Raw genomic sequence first — 26,939 nt, 5'->3', positions numbered from 1 at the left:
GCACCCAAGAGGAGGAGGGGAGCGCGGATACTACAGCTTCAAACTGCTGCACACATTGTCTGGCTTCTCTTATTTTCCCAACTTTTCTCGAAGTGACAAGTCAAGTCGGCTGTGAGACGAGCCCACTGGGGCGCATTTTTGGAAAACTTGTTTCCATCCAGGCAGCAAAAAGGATCTGGCGCCCTGAATATGGAACTGGATGAGGACTGTACGCTGTCTGACTGGGAGGCCATGCTGGAGCTGGATGAGGCGTTGGCATTGTGGGTTCTGCAGGGTCCAGCTAGAGGGGAATGGGGTTGGGAGTGGGGCTGGGCTGCCTCAGACCTTCAAGACCCCGAGTGGGACAGTGAGGAGATTCCTGCTGTAAGTCGACCCCAGCTCGTAAGCTGAAAACATCACGGGGAGAAGCGTTGAAAAATGAAAATGTAACCTTGAAGTGGCAAAACAGAGGATCGCCCAGAGGGCTTTTTTAGGGAACTTTGTGTGCTGTGCATGCTGCTGTGAGCGTAGTTCTGTGGTAAATCCCCACCAATAATTCAAACAAGTGGTTTGGCTGTGAGTCTTTGCTATTTGAAATCTTCTTGAGCTCACATAGGCCTGTTGTTTGGCATGATTGTCCAGTTACTATGTGAGTGATTTCATTTGTCAACAGCGGAGGTTGTTTCTAGGGTTGTTTTAAAAAATGGAAACATGATGATGTCTGCAGAGAACGGCATGATTTTTTTTAAGAACACTTTCAGTTTTTTGGCTTTAGACTTCTCCCTTGAGCCTCGATCAAAAGGAATATGTATTTTCTTTTCTTTCTGCTTAACTCTTGTTGCTGTTATGTTTTCCTGAAGTTTTCCTGTTGAAGGAAAGCATCTGGCACGGACAGTGAGAGCCTTCCCTCTGGTACACATTTGGAGATATATCACAGGCTAATCTAGTCAGCTGAAGCCAAGCATAAAGAAAAATACTGGTCATATGAAACAGAATATGCTTCCCGTTTGATCCTAATAAGCCAACACTGTCTGCTTGTTTACACTTGAGATTTCATCGATGATCCAACAAAAGCCTCACTGTCAGAAATATGTCGCCCTGTAATGCAAATAGGATATCCTGACCCATAAATACCAGTCATGGCAGCATGTGTTTTGAATGATTTGCACTGGGCTGATTCTTTCCTTGTATTGCGCTTTAAATCGGTTATGATGCGTCCTTTCAGATATCTCGGGCTACGTACCTCTGCTTGCCGTACTCTGTATTTCCATTTGCAGTAACTGTGAAAATCCCCCACAGGATGAAAGTCACGGCATGATTAAAGTAAAGCGGACATACCGATCAAACCTGTGGGTGGTTTTAACAAGGTTATCTCACATGCTCGTGGAAACAAGTAACCCAGGCTGTGTGACAGAGGCAACACTTGTGAACAGAGCATGAGGATGCGAGTGTGTGTTTGTTTGTGTGTGTGTGGTTTCTGACTCTGCCTGTCACTGCAGGTGCTGAGCCCGACATACAAGCAGCGCAATGAGGACTTTAGGAAACTCTTCAAGCAGCTCCCTGACACAGAGAGACTCATTGTGGGTGAGTGTACACACTGAGGCCATCTGAGTACTGGCAGGGTGCAGCCAGCTTGGTAGTAATTAGAAAATGATTAATCCTTCCGGAGCAGACAAGTACGGGATATTCCCACCGGCTGACATCATGGCATGACTGTAAATATGTGTCGATTTTTGTCACTGAGTAAAATAAATCCCACGGTCTTCAGAGGCCTTAGTGTCATCGTTTGAGGAGACCTTTTCCTTTTCGGGCACTCATGTGAACACGTAATGTGAACACAAGTTTCGCTCATTTGTTGTTGAGAGTTTCTCAGTGTTCCTATGAGTACAGTCATTGTTGTAAATGCTTCCGACTAAATCAAACTGCATGTGAACTTGACTCGAACTTGCTGAAATGGTCAGTTTTGTGTCCTATTTGTTGTTGTTGTTTCTGTGCTACATGGTGCAGTTCCTGTGCCGTCTTTTTTCTCATTTTCCATCATGTCTGATTTCATGACTCATCCATGTTGCAGACTACTCCTGTGCTCTTCAGCGGGACATCCTCCTGCAGGGACGACTCTACCTCTCTGAGAACTGGATCTGTTTCTATAGCAACATCTTCCGCTGGGAAACGCTGGTATTGCTGCACTTCTGTGCATTCTTTCTGGCAGTATTGGGTGTGTGTGTGTAAGTAATGGTGTACATTTGTGTGTTTGTTTAAAGCTGACGGTGCGGCTAAAGGACATCTGCTCAATGACAAAGGAGAAGACCGCCCGGCTCATTCCCAATGCCATCCAGGTCTGCACGGACACTGAGAAGGTAAGGGATACGCAAGACTTTGTTTTCAGTGTGTACATGTCAGTGTTTATTGATGATGTGGCTGCTGATAGAAGCACAAAGATGAAGTGTGAAGTTTACAGAGCTGTGCTCTCTGCTCAGATTCAGCCAAATACTGCCAAACTGATCAGACAGCTACAAATGGATGATGAGATAAAGCACCCCGGGAGTGCAAACCAAGAGTTTCTTAAGGAAAAACAACAGGATATTCTTCTATGGCCCAGTCAGTCATCTGATCTCAGTCAAACAGAGGCGTTTTTTTAGTTATTAAATGCAAAACTGCAAGCAAATGACACAAGCAAACAAGCTGCAAATTAAAGAGGTTTCAGTAACTTTCTAGTCCCTATACTTTCTTGGGAAAAAAAATCTGAATTGAAGCTGAAAGTCTGCATTAGAATCACACATTAAATGTTTGATTTACAGCCCACTGTGGGGTGGTGGTGTGCAGAAGCAAAACTACAAAATTGCGTCTTTTTCCTCAAACATTATGGAGGGCACCCGTAAATGTGTCAGAAATATGTGCTTTAGTTTTTATTTTCATTTATTTCAACTAATTTACAAAATTATTTCTCCCTTTCATTTTGTATTTTGTTACTTTTTAGTTCCCACTTATTTAATCTCCCAGAACTGACTCTCTTCCCTTTTTTTCTATTTGCATGTCTTTGTACATGATGCAAATTCCTTTATTTATGGTGTTATTTTAGTTCCATGTCGGCTAATACGAGATCGCGTTTTATTCTCTGCAGCACTTCTTCACCTCGTTCGGAGCCAGGGACAGGACGTACATGATGATGTTTAGACTGTGGCAGAATGCGCTGCTCGACAAGGTCAGCAAATCCAATTTGTGACTTTATGCTTTGGTCTATATTTTTTTTATTTTGCCACACATGGGATGACAACAACAAATTGCTGCATGGTTCCCTCCTCACTCTCTTCGTTCCTTATAACTGGTTTGTTGATCTTCTGCAGCCTCTGTGCCCCAAAGAGCTCTGGCACTTTGTTCATCAGTGCTATGGCAACGAGCTCGGCCTGACCAGTGACGACGAGGACTACGTTCCTCCCGATGATGACTTTAACACCATGGGGTATGTCTGGCTATGGTGCTGCATCAGTTACTATGGCTACCACTATAAATATTGTCATTTGGTTGCCTAATTTCCCAAATTAGAAAATAATTATTCCGGCCAACATGAGCCAGAGCCAGTAAATACTGAGTATTTTCTGTGCCGATGTACTATTAATACAGTCACGGTTTGAATGCTTTTATTCTACAATGCACTCACAGTGAAGGCTAAAGGCTTTGTTGCGAACATGTCTACATACACATAAGAGACAGTTTGCCTCAAAATCAAGTTTACATGTTTCTCCCCTAGTGCTAGTTATCGATCTCGATCTTTTTGTGTTGAGCTCATCAGTTTTGGGTGGAGGTGTCTGTGTTCCTTATGACATAATGTAAATAAATGGCACTTGGCTCACTGTGCTCAGAAGAGCCAAAAAATGTATTTGAACAAGTCGTTCATTCGAGAACTCATCACCTACCTCTGCAACATAGAAGCACATGAACCCGTGACGGTGTGACATGACACAAACATGTGACATAATATAAACATACAGAAACAATAGCACTCCCCTCATGTTAGCTAGTTCCTTTGATTGGCCAGCGTGAAAAACATTCCTACATAAAACCACAAACCATGCTGCCTTTGCAGTGGTTGATTCATAGACAGTGACAAGGTCATGCTCGCAATCAGTAGCCATCTGGGTGTGTCAAGTTGACAATAAAATGTCAATAAAAAGGACTCACTCTGCTATCAGTTTGTGATTGAACGGGGTCAAGTCAGCAGCCTCTGATAACACGGGAATTACCTGTGACAGATAAGCAGAAATTAGAAATCTCTTGCCATCTGTTGTAAATCCATTGCTGTCTACAATCAGAGAAATTCACATTTACTGCTTACATCCAGACTACAGGCAGAAACTCATATATTTGTAACTTAGCTATTCTATTATCGCAGACGTCTCTACAGCTGCAGTAAAGTCTGGGGCTGTCACGTTTCTCCATTGCCTTCAGGTTCAGTGAGGAGATTCCCAATGAGGAGAATGAGATCAACAATGATAACTTGTCCAAGAACAACGTAGAAGCCAAGCCTGAAGGGAGCCCTCCTCCTGTACAAAAGAAGCTCATCCCAAACAGCACCATCCCCACCCCTGGCAACCACGATACCATCACAGTAAGTTGTTGCAGTTATGCTCTATACTCTGTTTTTAACCACGTAAAGCCTAAAACATGAAATCATTGGCAGACAATTCCTTTCTATTTTTTTATTTCAGTGTTTATTCTACCTTTTGACATTTTTCACGTTTTTAAAAAGGAAATAACATTTTACTTTGCATATAAGAGTTTTAATTTGTATCATTATTGCTCCATTCAGTATTTTTGTGCAGTTTTTTCAGGTTTTTCAGTATTTAAAAAAAACAAATCACAAAAATTTTAATCAAATCACATGCAAACCTCAGAATCTCTGAATAACTTCACCATATTGTTTTTCCGCAGTTTGACCTCCCAGCTGAGGAATATGCAGACTGCCTGCCAGATGGTGATCTGCTGGCTGTCCCTCTGGTGGTGGAGGAAAAGAATGAGACCAGTGGGCCTGCTGGTCCTGTCCCATCACCGTCACTGGACTTCAATGACAATGAAGACATCCCCACTGAGCTCAGTGATTCTTCAGAAACACACGACGAGGGTAATTGCAGAGAGCGGACGGTCTTTGCTAACAGGACGACTATTCATATAATTTAAAACCAGAACATAAGAAATGTATTTTCTTTATTTGTTATGTGTGTTTCTTTGCCATGTAGGAGAGGTACAAGCCTTCCATGAGGATCTCAATGGCAGGCAGCATATCAATGAGATCTACAAGTTCAGTGTGGACAAGCTGTATGACATCCTTTTCACGGAGTCTCAGTTCATGAGTGATTTCATGGAGCAGAGGCGATTCTCAGGTCGGTACGCCTGATGTTCCTGCACGTGATTCAGTCGAGTCACGTCTGAGCTCCTTGGAAAGAGTGCAAGCTAAAAAGACAGGCTTTATTCAATTCGAACATTTGCTTTTCAGATATAGTGTACCATCCATGGAAGAAGGAGGAAGATGGGAACCAGACCAGAGAAATCATGTACACCATCTCTCTGTCCAACCCCCTGGCTCCCAAAACAGCCACAGTCACTGAGACACAGGTAGTCATGTCAAGTAGAAACATGTTTAATTATTTAAGCTCTGCTGTGCTTTATGAGACACTTAAACTACATTTTGTTGATTGTATCAGACTCTATACAAAGCCAGTCAGGAGAGTGAGTGTTACATCATTGATGCTGAGGTCATCACACACGACGTCCCCTATCATGACTACTTCTACACTCTCAACCGCTACATGCTCACGAGGGTGGCCAAGAACAAGTGTCGGTTACGGTGAGTCATAAGACTTCGTGACATAATTATTTTTGGACCATCTTTCCCCGTGTTTAAATTATTTTTAAGTGTTTCTTTTCATGGTTTATCTCAATTTATTTACCATTTTATTGCAAAGACAGAACCTGTGTATGAATACAGTCATCCTCTTCTCCTAGGATATCAACAGAGCTGCGTTACAGGAAACAGCCATGGGGGCTGGTAAAAGGCTTCATAGAGAAGAACTTCTGGAGTGGGCTTGAAGAAAACTTCCGCCATCTTGGTAAACTCCATGGTTGTTTGGTTGGCTGTTTCGATTGGTCACATCAGTCATGTGGTTTTCTTAACAAGAAGACTCAGAGAGCGCAACTCGAAGAGCAAGGGCTAAACTAAAACCTTTATTTATGATGCTTTTATTACAACATGCTGACGTCAGCTTGTTTTTATTAGAATATGATGACATCAGCCTGTTATGGCGTCACTGTGAGCTCGTAGAGCATCGTATTTTTTCAAAAAAGGGGGTGTTATGCTCGATATGATCTTGGGCGCTAACAATGAAGGTCAAACTCAAATGCTCAGCCAACATGGTACCCGTCCTCCAAGGCCTGGTATATTGTTGTGAACTCCATAAAAATTGTGGGTAATATAGTTTTTTTTTACTGATTTTAACATTTGATGTGATCTTGACCCTAGTTATACCTTAATTAAATCAGCTGAAGCTGTTATTGGTATCTACCATCACACAAAACTTTCACAATGATATCTTTGGACACTGGACTGCAGCAAACAGACAAACAGACAGACAAAGAAATGGAACCGATTACATACTCCCCCCATTCAAGGGGAGAAATAATGGCAACGATAGACTTAATCTAATCATTGCTTAATGCTTAAAGAGAGAACAAGAGCATGTGGATGTTTTCAACAAGCTGAAAGTGCATGGGTGTTATATATATTTATATGTAACAGGTGTGTTTTTCCTCTCTCAGAGTTGGAGCTGTCCAAGCTGGAGGAGATACTCATGGAGACTCACCAGCTGTCTCCAAAGGCAAAAGTGGTGAAGAACTCCACGGTGAGGCGCAAGAAGAGGCCGCTTCCCCACATGCGCAGCCAGCATCTGGATGAGGCCCTCAGCCCCGTTACCACGCCGACAGATGAGGAAGTGATCCAGAGGATCAAACACGTGGCCGGCTCCACGCAAACGAGACACCAGAGTCCAGAACACCTGCCCGGAGGCTTCGCTCTGTACAGCGTCTCCAAACTGCTGCTCATCATCAGCTTTGTGTAAGCAGCTCATCAGAGCACGCACGTGCACACGTCATTCCTGTGAGGATGGCTGCACAGTTGTCCATCAGGATGTAAATGTACATTTGACACATGCTGACATGACTTATTTTAATTTCCTTAGAAATATGTCATTATTGTTCTTTTGAGTGTAACTCCTTTCTCCTCTTCTTTCATTGCCATCCATAGGATCTGTCTCAGGTACACATATATGTTCTCTGATATATAGACAGATTACAAATTATAGAAAAACTAACAAACTGTCTTAGTAAGGTACTGGGCCACTATATGTCGGCCGATTGGCTTTAGCGTTCCTTAGCAAGTTTGCTCTTTTATTTAATGTCTCAATGTCGGTGGAGAGTGACTGACTGACTGATGCACAGTCCAAAGTTTCCTGTAGGCGTTCAGTGATGTTGAACTCTCATTACTCTAAAAACAGCTTTGTTCCCACGTGTGTGTATCAAACTATTTAGCGACGCCCTCGTGTCCTTTATCCTGGCAGAGAGGATAAAGTTTGCAAGTAGATCCAAACTATGTGAGCAAAATGCCCCCAAAGCATAACAGAGATTCATTTAATCATTACATTTGTCATCCGTCTGTATTCAGTATTTATTGAAAACCATCCCACAGTCAAAGTGTACTTTCAGTATACATCAGAGTGCTCATACCAGCTCATTAGAGGCATTATGAATGATTTCAAAGTGAAGCTGAGCCCTCGTTTGTTGACTCTCTTTCTTCATTTCTGTCTCTTTGCCCTCCTCCAGCCTGGTCCTGCTTGTGTTCCTCAACATGATGCTTTTCTACAAACTGTGGATGCTGGAGTACTCTGCGCAGTCCTTAACAACCTGGCAAGGTCTGCGGTTTCATGAAAGGTAAACACACCCCAACAGATCCATGTGTACACACGGTTTATTGCACTGTTTTTTTCATTACTCTTTACACAGAACTTTCTGTTAAACACATTAAAGATACCCAAACACTGTAATACAATTCCAGACAGGCACACACATCCGTAAAGTAAACTGCATCCATATTGCCTTGAACAGGAAATCTCCACGCTTGCTTACTGATTGTTAGCAGTCCCTTAAAATGGAAATAATGCTTCAGTGCCTGCACCCTTAGGTTGCTGTGTGTGTTTATCTGTGTGTGTGTTTTTCCAAGTAAACTGCCTCAGACGCAGATGGAGTGGGCCCAACTCCTGGAGGCACAGCAGCGGTACCACGATGCTGAGCTGCAAAAGTGGAGGGAGATTATCAAGTCATCCGTAGTGCTGCTGGACCAGGTATAGAAAAAGTTTCTTTTTTTACAGCAGATAGTAAATAATAATATAATTAACATTATTTAAATTAAATAAGATAAATAATAATTCTGAAAATGTAGTTTTACTTTTATTTATGTGTTTCAATATTTTTAATAGTTTCATTTTTAATATTAGTGTAATTTTAATATTATTTCTGCCAGAAGAGATTGTACGTGTTCTCATAAATACATTCAACTCTGACCAAAGCTTACATTTGCTAACTAGCTTGATTTTCATTTATGCTATTGCGACCAAAAGTTTGAATAACTTTTTCGCCTGTTATTAAAATGGAGAAAATACTATTTAACATGTGTTCCTGTTGTTTTGCTTCTTCAGATGAAAGACTCTTTATTGAACCTCCAGAGAGGCATTGGTTTAAGGGACTACCCCTCTGAGACTGAGGAGAAACGCAGTCGCTATCACTGACACACTACCATCAGGCCATGAGGGCATGCTGTGCAATACGGGACCTGTTTTCTTTTTGAACCAGTATGCCGTCAGCGGCAAGACAGAGAGAGAACAGAGAGGGGTGGTGGGACCAATAGTGAGCGGATCCATGGACATAAAGAGAGGAACAGTCATCTCTAGCGTATGGAAGTTAAAACCACCCCCAGAGGACGAAACCACGGACAGAAAGGGTCCCGATCACACACAGGAATCGAGCTATCCCCAACAAGAGGAGGTGCAAGACTTGCTTCCTCTAAACACCTTGGGGATAACCGTTTCCTTCTACTCTCTTTATTTCCAAGTGCATCCTACTGTAAGCCATGTGAGCCAGGAGCGTGGCGGAGAGAGCGAAGGAAAACTACTGCATGCATTTAGACAACCTATCTCCCCTCAGTCAGTGTTAATGTGGTCCAGTTCCAGTCTATGTGTGTCTGAAAAAGAACAGAAGAAGAGGAGAGATTGAGTCAAAGAAAAGGGGAGGGGGATCCTTTTGAGTCTTAACGGCTTTCTACACTCTCCGACTGTTCCAAATCAATCGTACCCTAGAGGTCCTCGCTGCAGCGTCCCTTCAGTAAACCTCCAGGTGATCAGAGGACAGGTTCACTCCACGAGAAAAGACGTATTGTAGCTGGGAGATCAGCTTCACTGATCAGCCCTTATTGCCTTGTTTGAGCCTGGACTGTGTGGTTTCTGTCCGGGCTGGTTCCCTGACATACCGATGAGTAGAGCGTAAGATTGATAAGATGCGATTCGCAGGCTCGGTTTCTCCCGTCACAGTGTTACCTACCTTATGTCGCATTATTTCTCATCCTTCTGATGAAGTCGAATGTATTAGTCTGGGGGAAAAAAGAAAAAAAAAAGGCTGGACTTTGATCACAACTTGATAAACTTTGAAACGGGGACGCTGCAGCTAGACCGACCAGTAGGGAGTCCTGTGTTCTTACATGTTTTATTACTAAACTGTGATTATATCTCTTTAAAAATGTTTCAGATTGGAAAGAGGTCATGAATATATTTGAAATATATAAGAATATTTCATTATTATATAATATATATACATATATATATTTAAAAATATATAAAAAACATTACCTATATTTATTGTTAATTTATGTACATACAGAAATGATCAGAGCTCTAGACCAGTTAAAGAATTTCTAACAAAAAGTGTTTTCTTCTAAAGATGCATGCCAGATATGTCTGTGACATGTCCAGTGTGCAAGTATGATTCTTCATTCGCGCGATTATGTTCGCGCACGTGAGCGTGTGTGTGTGTGTGTGTGTGTGTGTGCAGGAATTTTTACCATTCCACATGTCTATGTTTCTTTTCTGGCTCTTCCAGCTGGACTGCCTTCTTTTCTTTTTTTAATGCTGATGTGTTTGGATGCTGCCTTGCATTTGTCCCACCAGGGTGCAGCTGCACATTTGAAGAGTTTTGTTCCAAAATGATGTATCAGACAGCTGGAAACAGCCACGATCGATTGGTTAGGTAGTGTCACATGCACATTTGGCTAAGAAGCTAAACGATGCCTGGCTCGACCGCAGGAGGAAACACAAACCCCTTTGAGGTTGTGTCAGTAAGAGCATCTCGCTTAAAATCAAAAATAACCGGAGCTACCTGCTGTGACAACCCTTTCTAAATAAGGGCAGGAAAAAAAAGTAAAAATATATATTTTTTGCAGTTTGCAAAAATGAAATGGATACATGCTATTTTGGAAATGAACCCTTCGTGCCCCCTGTGAGCAACTCTTCTGTTCATTTCACCACATTAGCTGCCGCTGTTTGCTAAACAGGAAGAGGTTTTGGCATTTTAGGAAATCTGCACATTTGCTGTAAGGTTGGATGATATGATTAGATGCTACTGTCACGTGTGTAAACTAAGTAAGTAAATAAGAAACAAAAAGAAATTAAGCCTGACAGTTTTTGTTCATTCTTTGTAAGTTTAGATCTACCTTCATATTTGGCATCTTGGTAGGATCTTTTCATCTTACTCTCAGTAAAAAAATAAATAAAAAGTGAGAGCATAAGCACATTCCTCAAAATCGAAACCTCTTCCTTTAAAAATACCTGCGTTAACTCAAAATGTACTCTACCTTTCCCCGTTTCAAGTGTCTGTCTTGGATGCAGTGAAAGCATGAGAATTAACTTTATGCAACTAAATTGAACCAAAAGAAAGTAGAAATGTACTTTCACAGAGGACGTATTGTTTTAAATTAAGTATAAGTATATACATACATACATACATACATACATACATACATACATACACAGGTGTTAGTATGGTGGTTTACTCACTCACCTAACAACATCCCCAGGTTTGATCCCAGAATGATGCACAAATCCCTATTTGGGGTTGCATCAGGAACGGCACCCGGTGTAAAAAAAAAAATAATAATAATAATTTTATCTGCTGAATCAAACACACGGATCTGCCCGCTATGGCAACCCCCTTGTGAATAAGGGAGCAGCTGAAAGTAGCTATATAAAAAGTAGTGTTACGTTTGCTGAGGCCTCGCCCCGAACTTAGCCTGGCACACCTTCTTGTCCGTTTTCCGGAGCAAAGATTGGACGAGCGATCAGTATGAGGGCAAGCAGATAACTTTACTGTGGCGTGTTCTCGACCGACATATTGAGCGCGTTCCATTTGAAGAAGGCACAGTGACGATAACGCACAGAAACCTTAAGACGTGAATGTGAGCGATTTTGAGATGTTTTCTGTTTTATAGAAATCACCTTCACAATCTCGAAGGCACTGAAAGATTATAGTGAAGTTATGCTTTGTGTGTATGACGGTGCGAATACATGGAAATGTAACTGAAATGCTTTTAGAGTTTGTTTTCAAGTGTAGTGAGTAGATTTTTTCTTCTTCGTTTTCAGATGCTTCTGTAGTAAATGCTTGATTGAGATGGTTTTACTGACACGTTTTCACCGTCGCGGCTGAGTGAAGCAGTTAATGTCACCTCAGTCCAAGTCAGACGCTCGATCGGGCTTTTGAGGAAGCTGTTGCGACAGCAAACTTAAGTTTTATTTCACAAATCTGAACAGTTATGCAAATTTACTTCTTGTTTTTCTTTTTCTTCAGAACTGTTTCTCATTTTTACCAGCAAATTAAACAAATTAAGTTTCATTCTATAGCAATCAACACTTCTTTTTTTTTCTGTCCATTTGCTTTCACTCTTTCTCTCCTAGCATGCACTCACGCAGTTAATCTGTGTTAATCGAATGATTGTATGGTTGCTATCGCTGCACAACTGTGGAACCAAGGTGACCTGGGAGATTTTGTCACTGACAGCAGATGGAGTTTCTGTACGTGCTTTGTTAACTGTATCCATTGGGCATTCGCCTAGAGGCAACAGAGCTACCCTTGCAACACAGTGCTGACTAACAGCCTTGGTTAACACACAGTAGGAATCACACGCAACCTCCTGAAAACGACCACTGATTAAAACTCTTCTTCGAGTGTGTCTTGATAAAACATGTACTGTGTAGTTCTGTTCAAAGAGAATTCTGCTGTATGTTTTTTTTAAAGGTTTTGATCTCTAGACTTTTAGTGAAATTTCTACATGAGATGAATATGCTGTATGTATATGTTGTGTATATCTGCAGTGTGCACACACGCACACTGTCAAAAGAATCCGACCTGCGCTGCGCGTAGGTTTTGACTTGCTGATGACTTTTGCCTCATAGAGATGGGAGATAAAAGTGGCTTTCTGGTTCATGTGAAGTAGAGGTTGGAAGTTTGAATAAAGAAAAAATACTAAAACAGATGCTGCTGCTATTTTTGGTGTGGTTACTTTTGAGTTTCACAAATGCAGTAATGAGTGAGAAGAAAATTAACATTCATGAAAATCTGGAACTGAATCATAAAAACGGATCCTTAGCAGATTTGAGAATGAGGTAAATACAACCTCATTCTAAGACAAACAGCAACACGTGAGCTCTTACTGTCAGGATATGTTGTGTTAGGACCCAAGATGGAGAGGTTAACAAAAGGCATTATTGGATTGATGGAAATCTATATAAGGCCAAACACAAAACGATGCAAAACAAGTGCAAACTATTTCAATTCACAAGGGACCAGGGATCAGAATGACGCTAGAGAACTGAACTACACTCTGACAACAGAAAGAAAGTGTATAAATACACAGCGGGGAGATTAGAGCAGAGAAGAAACACCTGGGACACAGTACCAAGACACAGGTGGACAGGAAGTAACTGATGAGAGGGAGGAAAACTGAACACAATGCCCACGAGACTAAGGATTAGCAAACTAAAACAGAGAACATAAATAGAGAGTCAGGGACTATGGAATGTGAACCTGACATGAACATATAAACTACAGGGAGTGCAGAATTATTAGGCAAATGAGTATTTTGTCCACATCATCCTCTTCATGCATGTTGTCTTACTCCAAGCTGTATAGGCTCGAAAGCCTACTACCAATTAAGCATATTAGGTGATGTGCATCTCTGTAATGAGAAGGGGTGTGGTCTAATGACATCAACACCCTATATCAGGTGTGCATAATTATTAGGCAACGTCCTTTCCTTTGGCAAAATGGGTCAAAAGAAGGACTTGACAGGCTCAGAAAAGTCAAAAATAGTGAGATATCTTGCAGAGGGATGCAGCAGTCTCAAAATTGCAAAGCTTCTGAAGCGTGATCATCGAACAATCAAGCGTTTCATTCAAAATAGTCAACAGGGTCGCAAGAAGCGTGTGGAAAAACCAAGGCGCCAAATAACTGCCCATGAACTGAGAAAAGTCAAGCGTGCAGTTGCCAAGATGCCACTTGCCACCAGTTTGGCCATATTTCAGAGCTGCAACATCACTGGAGTGCCCAAAAGCACAAGATGTGCAATACTCAGAGACATGGGCAAGGTAAGAAAGGCTGAAAGACGACCACCACTGAACAAGACACACAAGCTGAAACGTCAAGACTGGGCCAAGAAATATCTCAAGACTGATTTTTCTAAGGTTTTATGGACTGATGAAATGAGAGTGAGTCTTGATGGGCCAGATGGATGGGCCCGTGGCTGGATTGGTAAAGGGCAGAGAGCTCCAGTCCGACTCAGACGCCAGCAAGGTGGAGGTGGAGTACTGGTTTGGGCTGGTATCATCAAAGATGAGCTTGTGGGGCCTTTTCGGGTTGAGGATGGAGTCGAGCTCAACTCCCAGTCCTACTGCCAGTTTCTGGAAGACACCTTCTTCAAGCAGTGGTACAGGAAGAAGTCTGCATCCTTCAAGAAAAACATGATTTTCATGCAGGACAATGCTCCATGACACGCGTCCAAGTACTCCACAGCATGGCTGGCAAGAAAGGGTATAAAAGAAGAAAAACTAATGACATGGCCACCTTGTTCACCTGATCTGAACCCCATTGAGAACCTGTGGTCCATCATCAAATGTGAGATTTACAAGGAGGGAAAACAGTACACCTCTCTGAACAGTGTCTGGGAGGCTGTGGTTGCTGCTGCACGCAATGTTGATGGTGAACAGATCAAAACACTGACAGAATCCATGGATGGCAGGCTTTTGAGTGTCCTTGCAAAGAAAGGTGGCTATATTGGTCGCTGATTTGTTTTTGTTTTGTTTTTGAATGTCAGAAATGTATATTTGTGAATGTGGAGATGTTATATTGGTTTCACTGGTAAAAATAAATGATTGAAATGGGTATATATTTGTTTTTTGTTAAGTTGTCTAATAATTATGCACAGTAATAGTCACCTGCACACACAGATATCCCCCTAAAATAGCTAAAACTAAAAACAAACTAAAAACTACTTCCAAAAACATTCAGCTTTGATATTAATGAGTTTTTTGGGTTCCCTGAGAACATGGTTGTTGTTCAATAATAACATTATTCCTCAAAAATACAACTTGCCTAATAATTCTGCACTCCCTGTAGACACACATTAAAGCTAAACAAACATGGAGGCGAAAGCTGACAACTCGCTGAGATGAAACAAGGAGCGAGGGGACAGAAAAGGGAACTGATACTATTTAAAGAAGAACTGACGACATAAATAAGAAAACTCTGGAAAAAAAAAACACAAAACTCGAAAGAGTAAATAGCATAGAATTAGAATTTACTTCACAAACTCAAAAATAAATGGAAAAAAATCAATCAGTGACTCTGACAGTCTAAGAACCTAGCACCATGTCGCTTTTAAGAAGTGCAGAAGCAGCACATAAAAAAAGCAAAGTACACCTCATGATTCAGTAGTTTCTGATTCTTCTCTATAGTTTTTGTTGATTCAGTTCAGTGAGATTTCATTCTTCTAAATTTAAGCACAGATCTTCCACCACAGCATTTCAATCAGGTTGAGATCTGAACTTTGTTGCCACTGAAACACTTTGATTGATCCCTTTTTTTTGGCCATTCTTTTGTAGATTTGCTTCTGTGCTTGAAGTCACTGCTGCATAACCCAGTTTAGGAAGCTTTAGTTGTCAAACAGATGGCCTCATATTTGACTCTAGAATACTTTGGTATCCACAGGAGCTCATAGTCGACTCGCCAGCTACCCAGGCCCTGTGGCTGGTTGGTATGAGGTGCTTGTGCTGATTTTCTGTCTTGTTCTCCAGACATGGTGCTGTGCATTATTGCCAAGCATCTCCACTTTAGTTTTGTCTGTGCAAAGCACATTGTTCCAGAAGAATTTGTTCAGAAGCAACTTTGGAAACCTGAATGGAGCTGCCCTGTTCCTTACAGAGAGAATGGGCTTTGTTCCAGCAACAGTTACAAAAAAGGCATATTTGATCAGTGTTTTTTATTTGTACTATGATGAACTTTAACATTTAGCATGTTAACTGAGACCTTTAGAGTCTTGGGGTTTTCTTGTTTTGGTTTCTAAGATTCTAAGATTGTTGCTGATGTCTTTCCTCTGTGGCATCATGTTAACACACACCTGAATTCTCCAGACAAACAAAGTGCCAAAACTTCTGCTTTAATGGAGATGTTCACACTAATTCAGCTAATTCAGCTAATTCAGTGCATTTCATTGGCAGCACCCAGCCCACACTCTTAATACTGTTAAGAAATAATCGTGTACTTAATATTTTGCACACTGCTTCTGCATCGTGCTTTAATGTCTGTTGAATAAATAATGACGCGTTTTAATATGTCATGCCTTCTTGTTGTTGTATAACTTGCTAAGGACCGAATGATTTTTATTATATTCTGATATCTAAAACCTTAGGATTTAAAGAGCATATACTTTCTTTTGACTGCGGTTGCTACAGACACAATATGGTTGACCTTTCTTGCACAGACTAAACAAAATCGTGCACTTTATAAAACATTCATAAACATTTTTACAGCGTTGATTGGAAGACGTGTTCTGCATTCCTCAGCATCCAGAAGACATGCAGCACCGCGAGCAGCGGGGGGTGAAATGAAGAAGGAGGAAAACTTGTTTCCCTCAATAAATCATGAGTTAATCGTTTTCTATAGAAGACACATGGAGATGAGGCAGATCAATACAAACTAGATGTTGGTGAAAAGATATGTGACGATCACATTATTGGATCCTCTTCACTTGATGCCCTTTTTTTCTGTCTTGTCGTTGTTTAATTCATTTCTCCGTTGGCGACGTTAAATTGCTTCATGCGTTTTACTGCCTCCTGAAGAATTACATTAGTGTAGGTCCATGATGGGAAGATGGGTGAGGTCGACGCCTCGCTGTCATGAATCAAGGGGGATGGGACATCGTTTACGCGCATCACCCCGCCAGCCCCTCGTGTCCAATGAAGGCTGAGAGTGGATTTACAAAGGGGCGGAAGGCTCGAGCCCCACTTTTTCGCCGTGGCTGGTCGCAGAGGGCGGAGCTCTGTTCCTGCAGTTTGACAGCTGCGAAATAGAAAATGTATAGCGGATAGACAGTCTGGAGAACCATGCAGCTCCAAGGCAACCATACTATCACAAGGAAAGGGATACAGCATGGCCCTTTATAGCCTGCGCTTGCCCTCGTAAATCTGGGTCAACTGGAGAGCGCAAACTACAATACAAGGGAACTAAGTAGCTTTCATTGCACATAATTCCTGGATCTGAGAGGCATGCATCGTGCCTTCTCGTATCCCGTAACTGTGGAACGCAGTCGAACCAAAGAGCGCTTGGAGGCGTGTTTGGCCGGGCTATGCGAACTGGAGCTCCGCAGACAGCGGCAGGAGTGTCTGGTTCTGGGGGCGCTGGCTCTGGGAGACCCGCCTGCCCAGGAAAGCTCCAGAGGAGAGCTGAGATGTTTCAGCAGCTGGGGCCAGGAAAACTTGACACTGAGACGTCAGCTGGTAAGAAGTTTGTGTTGAGCCTTTTACTGCAACTGTATGTTTGCATTCCAGCCCTCCCGCATTACCCCACCCTGTGATAAAAGAACTCCACCTTATACCCCTGTCATGTATCACAACTCTACATACTTTTGAATATCTAATAGCCTTCAGCGTAGACTCATTGAAACCCGCTTGACCGCTGGATGGTCTTCTAGTTTGGGCAGCGCCTTTTGTGCTGCTGTGAAGTCTAGCTGCAAAGAAAAAAAAGTTACTCAACTTGATTAATAGGCTCTCTGTTTGAAAGGGTGTAATGCGTTACTCTGCTTTTTGGCTGAGATTTATGCCCCTGGGGAACGAAATCAGGGGGTGGAGCAGCCGCCGTTTGTGCCACAGACCGACTATTTAATGGCCCATTGTTCCCTCCGCCTAGACTTTTATATTCCACTTAACAAGCTCTCATTTGTGCTCTCCGCACATCATAAATGGATGAATTATTCCTCTTGCTTTTCTGTTGCTGGTGGAGCTAACGTTTTTATGTGAACATTAGCATCCGTGTAATTCATGGAATGTTGTTTTGTTTTGTTTTTATTTACGTGACGCTCAAGCAAAATAAGACCGATATGTTGCCAGAGTAAAACGGGCGGGGAGGGGGTTAAAACTGGTTCTATAACGGCAAATAGAAGTTTCACTAACAGCATTACATCAGCGGTTCACACGGGGAGTTTCACGCACCAGTGAGCACTTATCTGCGCTGAAAACGGTTCTTCTTCACTTTCTCTCTTTTTTTGCCCAAGTTTTTATGTCTCGGTGAGGTTTAATTCCGTTTTAACTTCTGGTGTTGTCTCAACATTACTACAAAAGCATGGCATTATTAAAGAGGGTGGAAAAAAGGGAGAAATTAAATCAGCCTCCTCCTCTTCACATCTCCAGCCCCCCCCCCCTTCTTCTCCTCCTCCTCCGCCGGGGCCCTAACAATAGGCGCATATGGAGCAGAATACTAATGATGGCGATCGAGGCCCCAGTGAGAGGAAAAGGCGCACATAGGTGGCTCTCCGCACTGGCTTTAGAAATATGACATGATATGATTTTCTGTTAAAAAATAAATAAATAAATTAACGATCAAAATAAAGTGAGTTTTTCGAGAGTGCCACGCGCAGTTATGCTCACATGTCCACCGGTGCCTTAGGAGCTGCCAGCGCATTTCATCCACATCAGCTGGAGAGTGACGAGTGAAGGCGAGTGAAGGAGTGACACGAGTTTCCTCACAAGGGCGCATAATTTCCCCGTTTTCATTTCTGCGCAATTCGCCTTTGGATCGATGTTTATTAACTGTTGCGCTCATCCAAGCGTGTGAGTAATTACACGGGAAAGTCCTGGGAGAATATTTGGACCCGACAGGACTCTAATTGAAGCCTCAAATTGAGTCTTCGTGATATCAGGTCACCATCTGCGTCCGAGCTAAATCCCCAATCTCATTTCGCGTGTAGGTTAAAGTCTGCAAAATGTATAGTTCACGGTGTGACATAGAAACAACTGACCCATGAGACTGACATCGTGTGTGCCTTGAACATGAATGTGGCCCCAAACAGGCTGAGAGATGCAATTTTTTTTCTTCTTTTCCCCCCTTCTTCATACAGTATGTGGTGTTGAAGGTGTTGACAGCTGTGGGACGACAGACAGCAGCTGGGAAAGCACGAATCTCTGACCTCCCTCTCAGCTTCCCTGCTGTGTGTTTTTGGAGAGAGTGGAAGGGATTATATGAATTTTGTATGAATGTGGCACACATGCATCCATCAGCGGAGAAGTGATTTTAGGGGAGAAAATGTGCTCTGAAATGTTATTTAATCTCCTCTGAAGAATATTAATTGGCCTAGGGGATGTAAACCAAATTTTTAATTATTGCATGTTTGGGCACATAGAAAAAAATCTTTGCATTCTACAGGATTGTGTGTTTGTATCTACAGTGGATTTTGCTATTGTTTTGTGTCTTTGCTGAACTGCTGGCGCATCATCAATCAGGCTGTGTGTGTCCTTGTGTTAAGACAGCAGCGCATCATTAGTGAACGTATAGTCTGCTCAGCAGTGACTGATCACTCGCATGATGGTTTACTGCGCTTTGTTCTGGCACACAAACAAAAACCTCAACTGGATTTTGTTTGTGCTCTTTGGTTTCTTTGTGTACACAGCCGTTCAAGCAAATAAGCTTCAGAAAATATACGAATTATATGCACACAGACGATACACACGTGCAAAAATTATGATACAAGCTCACTTTGAGATCGACTCTCATTTAGTTATGCAATTTTCAGTCACATGAGCACAGCCTGTTTCAAGTCTTTCTTTAAGGATTCCCTTTGCTGGCCATGCACCCTGCTGCTGTGCCTACGAGCCACTGCGCACACTGAACAGATTCAGAGGAAACTAATTAATACTATTCACAATGCAATGGATAAACTCTTTGTGTGCGTGTGAAGAACTTCCTCCCAAAATCACTGAATATATTTTACCAAACTAAAACAAATAATTTAAAATGTGTCCACGTGCTCTGAAGAAATAAGAGATCAGTAGCTGAGCAAACACGGGGGGCAGGGTGCCCTGTGTTTGTGCATGTGCTGTGCATGTGTGTGTGTGTGTTTCCGGCCTCCCACTGTGGATCCAGTCACAACATAGCTTTAATTATAGAGAGTCCAGCAGTGAGGCTGCATGCTTTGTGCTCTCTGTTCAATAGATTTCTTTATCCTGGCAATATTGTTTCAAAGACCCACCGGCCTTCACTGGTCATTGGTCCTTTCTAAAAAAAAAAATACAGAGACACTTTTGCCTGCTTCTGTGTTGTCTTGCAGAAAAACCCAATGTGTGACTGAATTTGAATGTATCTTTCTATATCAACAGAGACAATCCACTCTTATTAAACTCTGCAGCATCACGTTCTGCACACACACTAAAGCGCAGTAGCTAATGACAGGAAAATTTGCCCAGTCACTGTTCATGTCCCTGGTTTCACCTGGCCTCACCTGCTGCTCAGTGTTTTTCACTGAGAGAACAGGTGGTCCTGATGTGTTGTACAGCCACAGCAGCTTAATGGCTATAAGTGAGACTGGCTGCACAGTGTTCTTCATCTCCCCCATCCCCCAGCAGCCTGCAGGATGCAGTAAAAAAAAAAAGAAGCAATAATACAGTGTGCAGCATGTCTGGGAACCAGTGTGAGACCTGTAATAACAGAGTGCAGTCAAAGCAAAATGTCACAGTATAAACCAAATGGTTTGTTCATCCACAGAGATTTGTTTGTTTTTTTGTTATAAATTAATATCCAGCCCTGTGTTTGTGCATATGTCCACAATTAGATGGCAGTCAGTTGCCACTCTGAAATAGCATCATTGATTTATTGATTTCCAATAGCCTCCCCTCCTCTCAGCATTTCTTTACCACAAACCAGCACCCAACGTTTCTGCCATACAAAACAGTATTGATATAGTGATGCTAGCGCTTTGTTTATAGTAAGACAATAAGGCCGCTAGCAGAGACAAAAGAGGTGACAGTATTTGGGGTGAAGAGGTTGTCTGTGCTTCCATTATGATTGCATTAAGTCTGCAGGACAGGGGAGTTAGAGCCTAAAGGCACTGACAGAGATCTCTCAGACACATTGAGCCACTTCCTGTTATAAACATTGTCTTTTCACACATTACTGTTCTGAATAGATAATAACAGCACTGTAACACAAAAAGAATGATCATGTCTGTTTGGTGATCTTTTTAATTTGATGTTAGCATGCCACTATGTCGCTTGCACAAAATGTTACAGGGAATGTTTTGCAAATGAATGACCACCGTTAGATCAGTTGTGGTGAAAACATTTGTAAAAGCAGCCTGAGATTTTAAGATTAAATGAGCATGTATTTGACCCTAATGCAGTTTGTTTATAGACCACATAGAGGAGTAGAAAATGCCACAATACGTAAACACTTTTAAAGTTCTTATGTTCGATTACGTTGGGTGACTTTTCGTCAGCTACAATTCATTACATTTTAATCAGAAGTCTTTTAGAGCAATCTGTGGCTGATTGATGAGCAACAGCTGAACCTACCATCCCTATATAGCCAGGCATTTACAGTGGTTGGCTGGTTCAGTTGTACTTGATGATTTACACCTTTGCATAGTGAGTGTGCGCTTCTTCTTTATGGATGAAGGCTTCAAGTCCCAAAGTGGTGCACAGCACAGCTTAAAAGCCACTTTGTTCCAGCACCACCCAAATAAACAAATCCCTGCTTTGATGCTGTGTTGATTCTCTGATATTATTTATTTATGTATTTATTTATTCAGTATTCTGCATTATCTTTATCTGTTGTCTGTTAATAATACAGTGCATTCTTAGAGGATTTCTAACGAGCTTCTCTGCATGTCATCCAGCTACATGTGTCGACGATGACAGAGCTCAGGGAGGAGTTGTCTGTCGTGAGAAGTGTGTAATGTGAAAAGTGTCACCTTGTTATGAGGGCACGCTCAATCGCCTGGTAATGAAGTCTCTTAACGAGCGTTGCGTGTCAGCCATATTAAATCCAGCCATCTAAAATGCCTGTATTAGGTCTGCGTGTATCAGAGAAGGTATTACTCACGTTGCTGACACAGTTTGTTTATAGACTCAGATTCTGGGTACTTGTCTTCCTCACAAGTGCAACAAGGAAGGGTTAGGTTGTGACAGCTAGCTGTCATAATGAAAGATAGCCTGCAGGCAGTGAATCAAAGTCCATTTAACGTCCTCTAAAGTCTTGCAAACAGAGCTGTCTGTGCACTTGTGTTAACCCATTCAGGTAGACGGGCATGGAAATGCGTGCCCATGTTAAGTGTGTGTGTCACATGCTGTCAATATGACACCAGCAAAAAATGATCAGGCTGGATGAACCAGCATGTTTAATTACTCGGTTTTACCACAAACAGATGGGTAAATGGGAGGGTGGGGGATTGTAGTGGTTTGAGGAAGGCTGTGTGAGGTAGCGGGGTGGGCTTCCAAATGGTAAACACACAAGTGTAAGAACGACAGCGTTATTTATTTATTTGTTTTGGGGGGACTTTAACATATGTTTAACATATACCCAGTCTCATTTGTTGCTGGTTTGAGCTAAATGAGCAATTATTTGTATATCTGGCTCGCGAGTGTCTGCAAGCACGTGTGTGTGTGTGTGTGTGTGTGTGTGTGTGTGTGTGTGTGTGTGTCCACCCACATGAAATAACACCCCACCCTCCCTCTTCCCCCTCCTTCACAGTGCTATGAATTATTCATGTTTCAACCTCTTCAGTAAGCCTGCTTTTATAAATGATGGTCATGTGATGGCCACGTTTCGATTTTACACACTTCTGCATCAGAGTTTTGGCTTTGTTATTTTTATTTATTGGTTTTAATATTTTCAGGCATTATAAATTAGGAGCAATGTTGCAGCTGGAGAAACAAGCTGCGAACGATTCACAGCTGTGCTTCTGCCATTAGCATATCCAGAAAGCACTCATTAAACTACAAACACTGCTGGAATTTTTTTTTTGTTTTTTTGCTTTGTTCCTAAAATCAATCATTTTTGCTTCGTACTGTCTACTTAACATTTATTTTCCCATCAGTTCAACCAGTTACAGACTGCAAGAAAATAGTCTGAATGCATGTTTGCCTGTTTTTCAGAGTGCTCTTCAGAGCTCCCCGTGGGGTCTAATGCAAACGCTGGAACAGCAGGTGGGAGAGCTGAGGATCGACGCTGCTGATGACTGTTGTGACAGAGCCCAAGGAGAAACTGGCAACAGTCGACCGAGTTCTGGTACTTATTTCTGCAAGGCAGTGAAATCAAAGTGCAAACACACTATATAATTCCCTTTTTTCAGTAAATGAAGTTGTTTTTTTCCAGAGTGTTGCTCAGCTGAACGAAACTTGTGTTCTTTGTATTTCATGTTTGAGTCTCTGCTCTTATTGTTCCTATATGCTCCAGTTGTTTGTGATTTTAATCTGTGGCCTATTTGTGAAATGCAGTGAGAAACTTTTCTATTTTTTGAGGAGTGGAATGAGTTATAAGAGATGAGATAAGCCTTTCTTTTTCTATTGGTGCCTTTGCCTCACAGCAAGAAGGTCCTAGGTTTGAGTCCAGTTTGAGGCCTTTGTGTGTGGATTCTCCTCCCACCGTCCAACGATATGCGTGGGATGTGGTTAATTCTGTTCAGTTATGATCAGAAGTTTACATAGACTCATAATCTGTGTGAATGTCATGGTAATTTGAGGATTTTAAAGATTTCTTTGAACCCTTCTTTTTCCAGAGTAAAATGATTGTACAATATAAGGCCTGTTAACCTCTCACTAATTAGAAGTTAATAGGCTGTGTTGTTGTTGTTCAATTAAAAGACATTGCAGAACCTTCAGCATCACTCATTAAAAGATTTAAGTGACTGTGCATATATGTGCATATATGAGCCTGTATGTATCCTTTTGACCCTGTGTACATTCAAGAAAATCCCAAACCAAGTCATTAAAGATGCATGCTGTGCAATCATTCCACCATGGAAAAAAAACAGTTCAAAGAAATCATTAAAATTGCGATGAATTAATTACACTAATTACACTGTGTCCTAGGTTTCTATGAATCAAGTGAAGGTCAGTCACCAAAAGGAAAATCTTGTACCACTGAGCCCACAGAGAGTGTCTCCTCCTGGGCTTACACCAGTGACAGGCCAAAGTCTGTGGGTAAGCAAGACTATCAGACGTGGAAGATTTGAGATATTGTGAAACCTGCATATGTGCTCTTGTTGAAGTAAAATGATTAACATATTAGCACATACTCACATACTCTTTGCATATTAGCATGAGAAAACAGCAGACTCTTAGTCAACTGTCTTTATGTGAAAGAGGCTTAATAAACATTAGAAGACTTATTCTTTTTATTTTAGGGTTTTCTGTAGACTGGATTTTGGCTCTGTTCTGATTACCATCTTATTAGGTCAAAGATGAGGATGCGTCAGACCCAGCCTAATAACAAGTGCAATTCTATTATTTGTCTTTTTGTTAAATGCTAATATTGCAAATGTATGGGAACAGACTGAGAGTGGCATGGCTGCAGACTCTTAGTTTTGAGATTATTTATTACTGTTTAACTATTAGAACTTTTATTGATCACCTCATAGTTATGCATTCAGGATGATTTTACTTACTACTTCACTTATTTCTCAATATTTCTCTCTGCAATCAGGAGACCCCCTTATGCTGGATGGAGAATTTGATGCACCACTTCTACGCACCACGCTACCCCGCTCTTTCTCTGCCCCCTACCCACCTCTTGAGGGTATTGCTGAGGAGGGCACTGCCATTGACTCCTGGCAGTGGGACCCCAGCGGAGACAATGGTGGCTGGGAGCAGCAACCTGAAGAGGATCAGGTCACCGAAGAGGACTATCAGCTGGCTTTGAAGGTAGAGGGTTACATCCTGAGTCTCATCCAACGCCATACCCTCACACCAAGACCTTGTCAGCCTCGCACCACTCTTAGCCCTGACCCCCCATACTGCAGTGGCTCTGGACACAGCTCCCTACACAGGATAACTCCTTCTTTAACCACAGAGCACCGCCCTTCTGATCATCATCTTCAGCCCCATGGTGACCTTTCTACAAATCCTAATGGCCAGGGATGGGGTTGTGACCTGGAGCGAGAGGCCTGTGGTGGGGAGGCCCCATCTTTGGAGGAGGACTGTTATTTAGCGCTGCCCTACCCCCAGCCCAATCTAATTTCCCTGGCTGGAAGGCTACCATCCCCTCCGCCCTCACTGGACCATAACTGTGGAGTTGGGGCTCTTGACCTTTGTTGTGAACCCCCATCCCCCCATCATTATCTACATCCACAGCCCCCTATTCTTCACATGCACAGTTTAGTAAGTGCTCAGTATATTCCTGGACAAGCCTGTCATGCCCCTCTGTGCTCCCCAAGACATTACAACCAAGAGCAGCCAAAGTCCAACCAAGTTTTCACATCTCCTGATCACCTCAAGTACAGAGCATCTAAGAAAAATCACAGCGAGAGACAGAGATCCAAGAAGTCAAGCAGTAAAACCAATAGATCCCAGTCTGAAAACAGCCTCCTGGGTCAGCGGGTGCTTCCAGAGAGGAGGTACAGCACCACAGAGAGGCCCCAAGGCAGAGGTGATCCTCATACACTGCCTCAGAATCAAAACCAGGTTGTAGGACACCAGGTGGTCTACAACGGCCACAACGAGAGCCGACGCTGGCGATCTAACCTGGAGCTCAGCCAAGATGAGGGGGAAGTCCAAGCAGGGCAGGTACACAGACGACCACCTCGAAAAGTTCGCCACGGCCCTTCTTGTTCCCATTCCCAACCCCAGAACTACCACCAACAGCAGCACGCCAAGCACTGGCAGCAGGACTTTCAGGAAAGCGCACCTCTCTGTCAGGGGGAGGAGAGCTATGGTGGTGCTGCCCCCGCAGAGTCCGAGTCTAGCATGAGCGAGGTATATTCTCCAGCCTCCAGCTCGCTATCCAGCGACTCAGATGAGAGCGGGGGGCTGGTGTGGCCCCAGCAGCTGCCACCCCGCCTTGCTTCTACCTCTTCTTCATCCTCTCCTTCACCACAAGCCACTGCCAATACCCCATCTCAACCAAAAGCCTTTGTCAAGATAAAAGCTTCCCACGCTCTGAAGAAGAAGATTCTCAGATTCCGCTCAGGGTCGCTTAAAGTCATGACTACTGTATGAGAAACTCGTCAAACTAGTTTTAAACACATACTCGTCAGTAACTTACTTGCCACCAAATCCTATGTCAAATATCACATCCCATCTTTATATTCAATCTACAGTATGTCATAGTGAGATGCCTTTACATGTATTGGCATGAATAATGATCTATTCAAAGATCTTTCATTTGTACTATCTGGTTACATTTATCTTCCAGTTGACAACCATCAGACACAAGACTAATGGGCAGTATACTGCTCTAATGGATGACAACTGATACCAAATGACATGTACCACCTAGAAGCGGAGTGACTGAATATGCTGGCAGTTTTTCCTCTGTTTCATTTGCTCTCATCAGATAATTGTGGTTAATTAATGTATTACTGATATTTTCACCAAGTCACATTATTAGTCTAAAAACTATATCAAATCTTTGTGATACGGGCCTTAAAACATACTAGGTAAATTTGCTGTGTTCAGATTTCATAATAACCTCTGATGGTCTTTTTTAAAGATTATGCTTTTTGCTGAAAGTCATAAAGTAAACAGGAATTTCTTTTAATTCTTTGTGCTAAACTGCATTCAAACGCAAGCAAAAATCGACATATTAGCAAAAAATCTACAACTAAACTTTGCAATGCACTTGAAATGTTGGAGTTAATCCACTAGAATTGTGCGAATTAATATCTCCCTATTCCTACAAATTCACAATCCTCTGTAAGAAAGTCAAGGGAACGATTTAGAAAAGGGTTAGGATACTTTTCTGAATGTGGTATGAGTGCTAAAACTTAACTGAATAACCATGTTTAAATTTGGTTTCCTGCAGACTCAAAAATCCTGCACCAACTGTGAGTCTCTCAGCAGGGCACACCTCTGCATATCCAGCTGTTACTGAGCTCCTCTTAGTATGTCCTGGATTCACTGCAGTGAACTTCTTACTACCTCCCCTCTGCAGCCAGTGAGCATAAAGAACCAGACATCCATGTGTCAGGGATGGATTTATTAGAGGCCACACTAAGGGGCCTGTGTACATTCATGCATGCATGTTTAAACTCACAGATTCCCTGAAACACTGGGACCTACACACTGTAAATAAATATGTGGACTTGTTTGGAACAACTGTAAATAAAGAAAGCATTTCAC

At 42.2% G+C, this 26,939-nt stretch overlaps 2 protein-coding genes across 10 annotated transcripts in view; both read left to right on the top strand.

The window, feature by feature from the left end:
* gramd1bb (GRAM domain containing 1Bb) overlaps positions 1–12,598 on the top strand; it is a 112,563-nt gene extending 99,965 nt beyond the window's left edge. For all 9 annotated transcript variants that reach the window (XM_085429747.1, XM_085429750.1, XM_085429748.1 and 6 more), the window contains 15 exons: positions 1,479–1,563; positions 2,051–2,154; positions 2,241–2,336; positions 3,101–3,181; positions 3,324–3,439; positions 4,426–4,585; positions 4,909–5,098; positions 5,214–5,357; positions 5,471–5,589; positions 5,679–5,821; positions 5,980–6,083; positions 6,790–7,084; positions 7,849–7,956; positions 8,246–8,366; positions 8,721–12,598. In XM_085429747.1, the coding sequence (XP_085285873.1) occupies positions 1,479–1,563; positions 2,051–2,154; positions 2,241–2,336; positions 3,101–3,181; positions 3,324–3,439; positions 4,426–4,585; positions 4,909–5,098; positions 5,214–5,357; positions 5,471–5,589; positions 5,679–5,821; positions 5,980–6,083; positions 6,790–7,084; positions 7,849–7,956; positions 8,246–8,366; positions 8,721–8,810 (1,956 nt within the window). In that variant the 3' untranslated portion in view covers positions 8,811–12,598. The remainder of the gene's footprint in view (positions 1–1,478; positions 1,564–2,050; positions 2,155–2,240; positions 2,337–3,100; positions 3,182–3,323; positions 3,440–4,425; positions 4,586–4,908; positions 5,099–5,213; positions 5,358–5,470; positions 5,590–5,678; positions 5,822–5,979; positions 6,084–6,789; positions 7,085–7,848; positions 7,957–8,245; positions 8,367–8,720) is intronic.
* Positions 12,599–16,642: 4,044 nt separating this feature from the next.
* Positions 16,643–26,926, top strand: dact3b (dishevelled-binding antagonist of beta-catenin 3b). The gene is made up of 4 exons (XM_085429745.1): positions 16,643–17,114; positions 22,758–22,890; positions 23,694–23,804; positions 24,307–26,926. Exons 1-4 carry the CDS (start codon positions 16,884–16,886, stop codon positions 25,815–25,817), a joined length of 1,986 nt encoding a protein of 661 aa, XP_085285871.1. The 5' UTR covers positions 16,643–16,883; the 3' UTR covers positions 25,818–26,926.
* The last annotated feature ends 13 nt before the right edge of the window (positions 26,927–26,939 follow it).

Source organism: Copadichromis virginalis, linkage group LG14 (assembly GCF_057382275.1).
Source record: "Copadichromis virginalis isolate Kocher_CV1m ecotype Utaka linkage group LG14, C_Virginalis_male_GT1.1, whole genome shotgun sequence".
Classification (NCBI taxonomy): Eukaryota; Metazoa; Chordata; class Actinopteri; order Cichliformes; family Cichlidae; genus Copadichromis; species Copadichromis virginalis.
This window is presented reverse-complemented; position numbering and strand designations above follow the sequence as displayed.

Bases quoted from the DNA above. Each gene is read 5' to 3' on its own strand.
- dact3b (XM_085429745.1), top strand. From the start codon at position 16,884: ATGCATCGTGCCTTCTCGTATCCCGTAACTGTGGAACGCAGTCGAACC. The intron at 17,115-22,757 runs GTAAGAAGTTTG...CCTGTTTTTCAG, and splicing joins TGACACTGAGACGTCAGCTG to AGTGCTCTTCAGAGCTCCCC. The intron at 23,805-24,306 runs GTAAGCAAGACT...CTCTGCAATCAG, and splicing joins TGACAGGCCAAAGTCTGTGG to GAGACCCCCTTATGCTGGAT.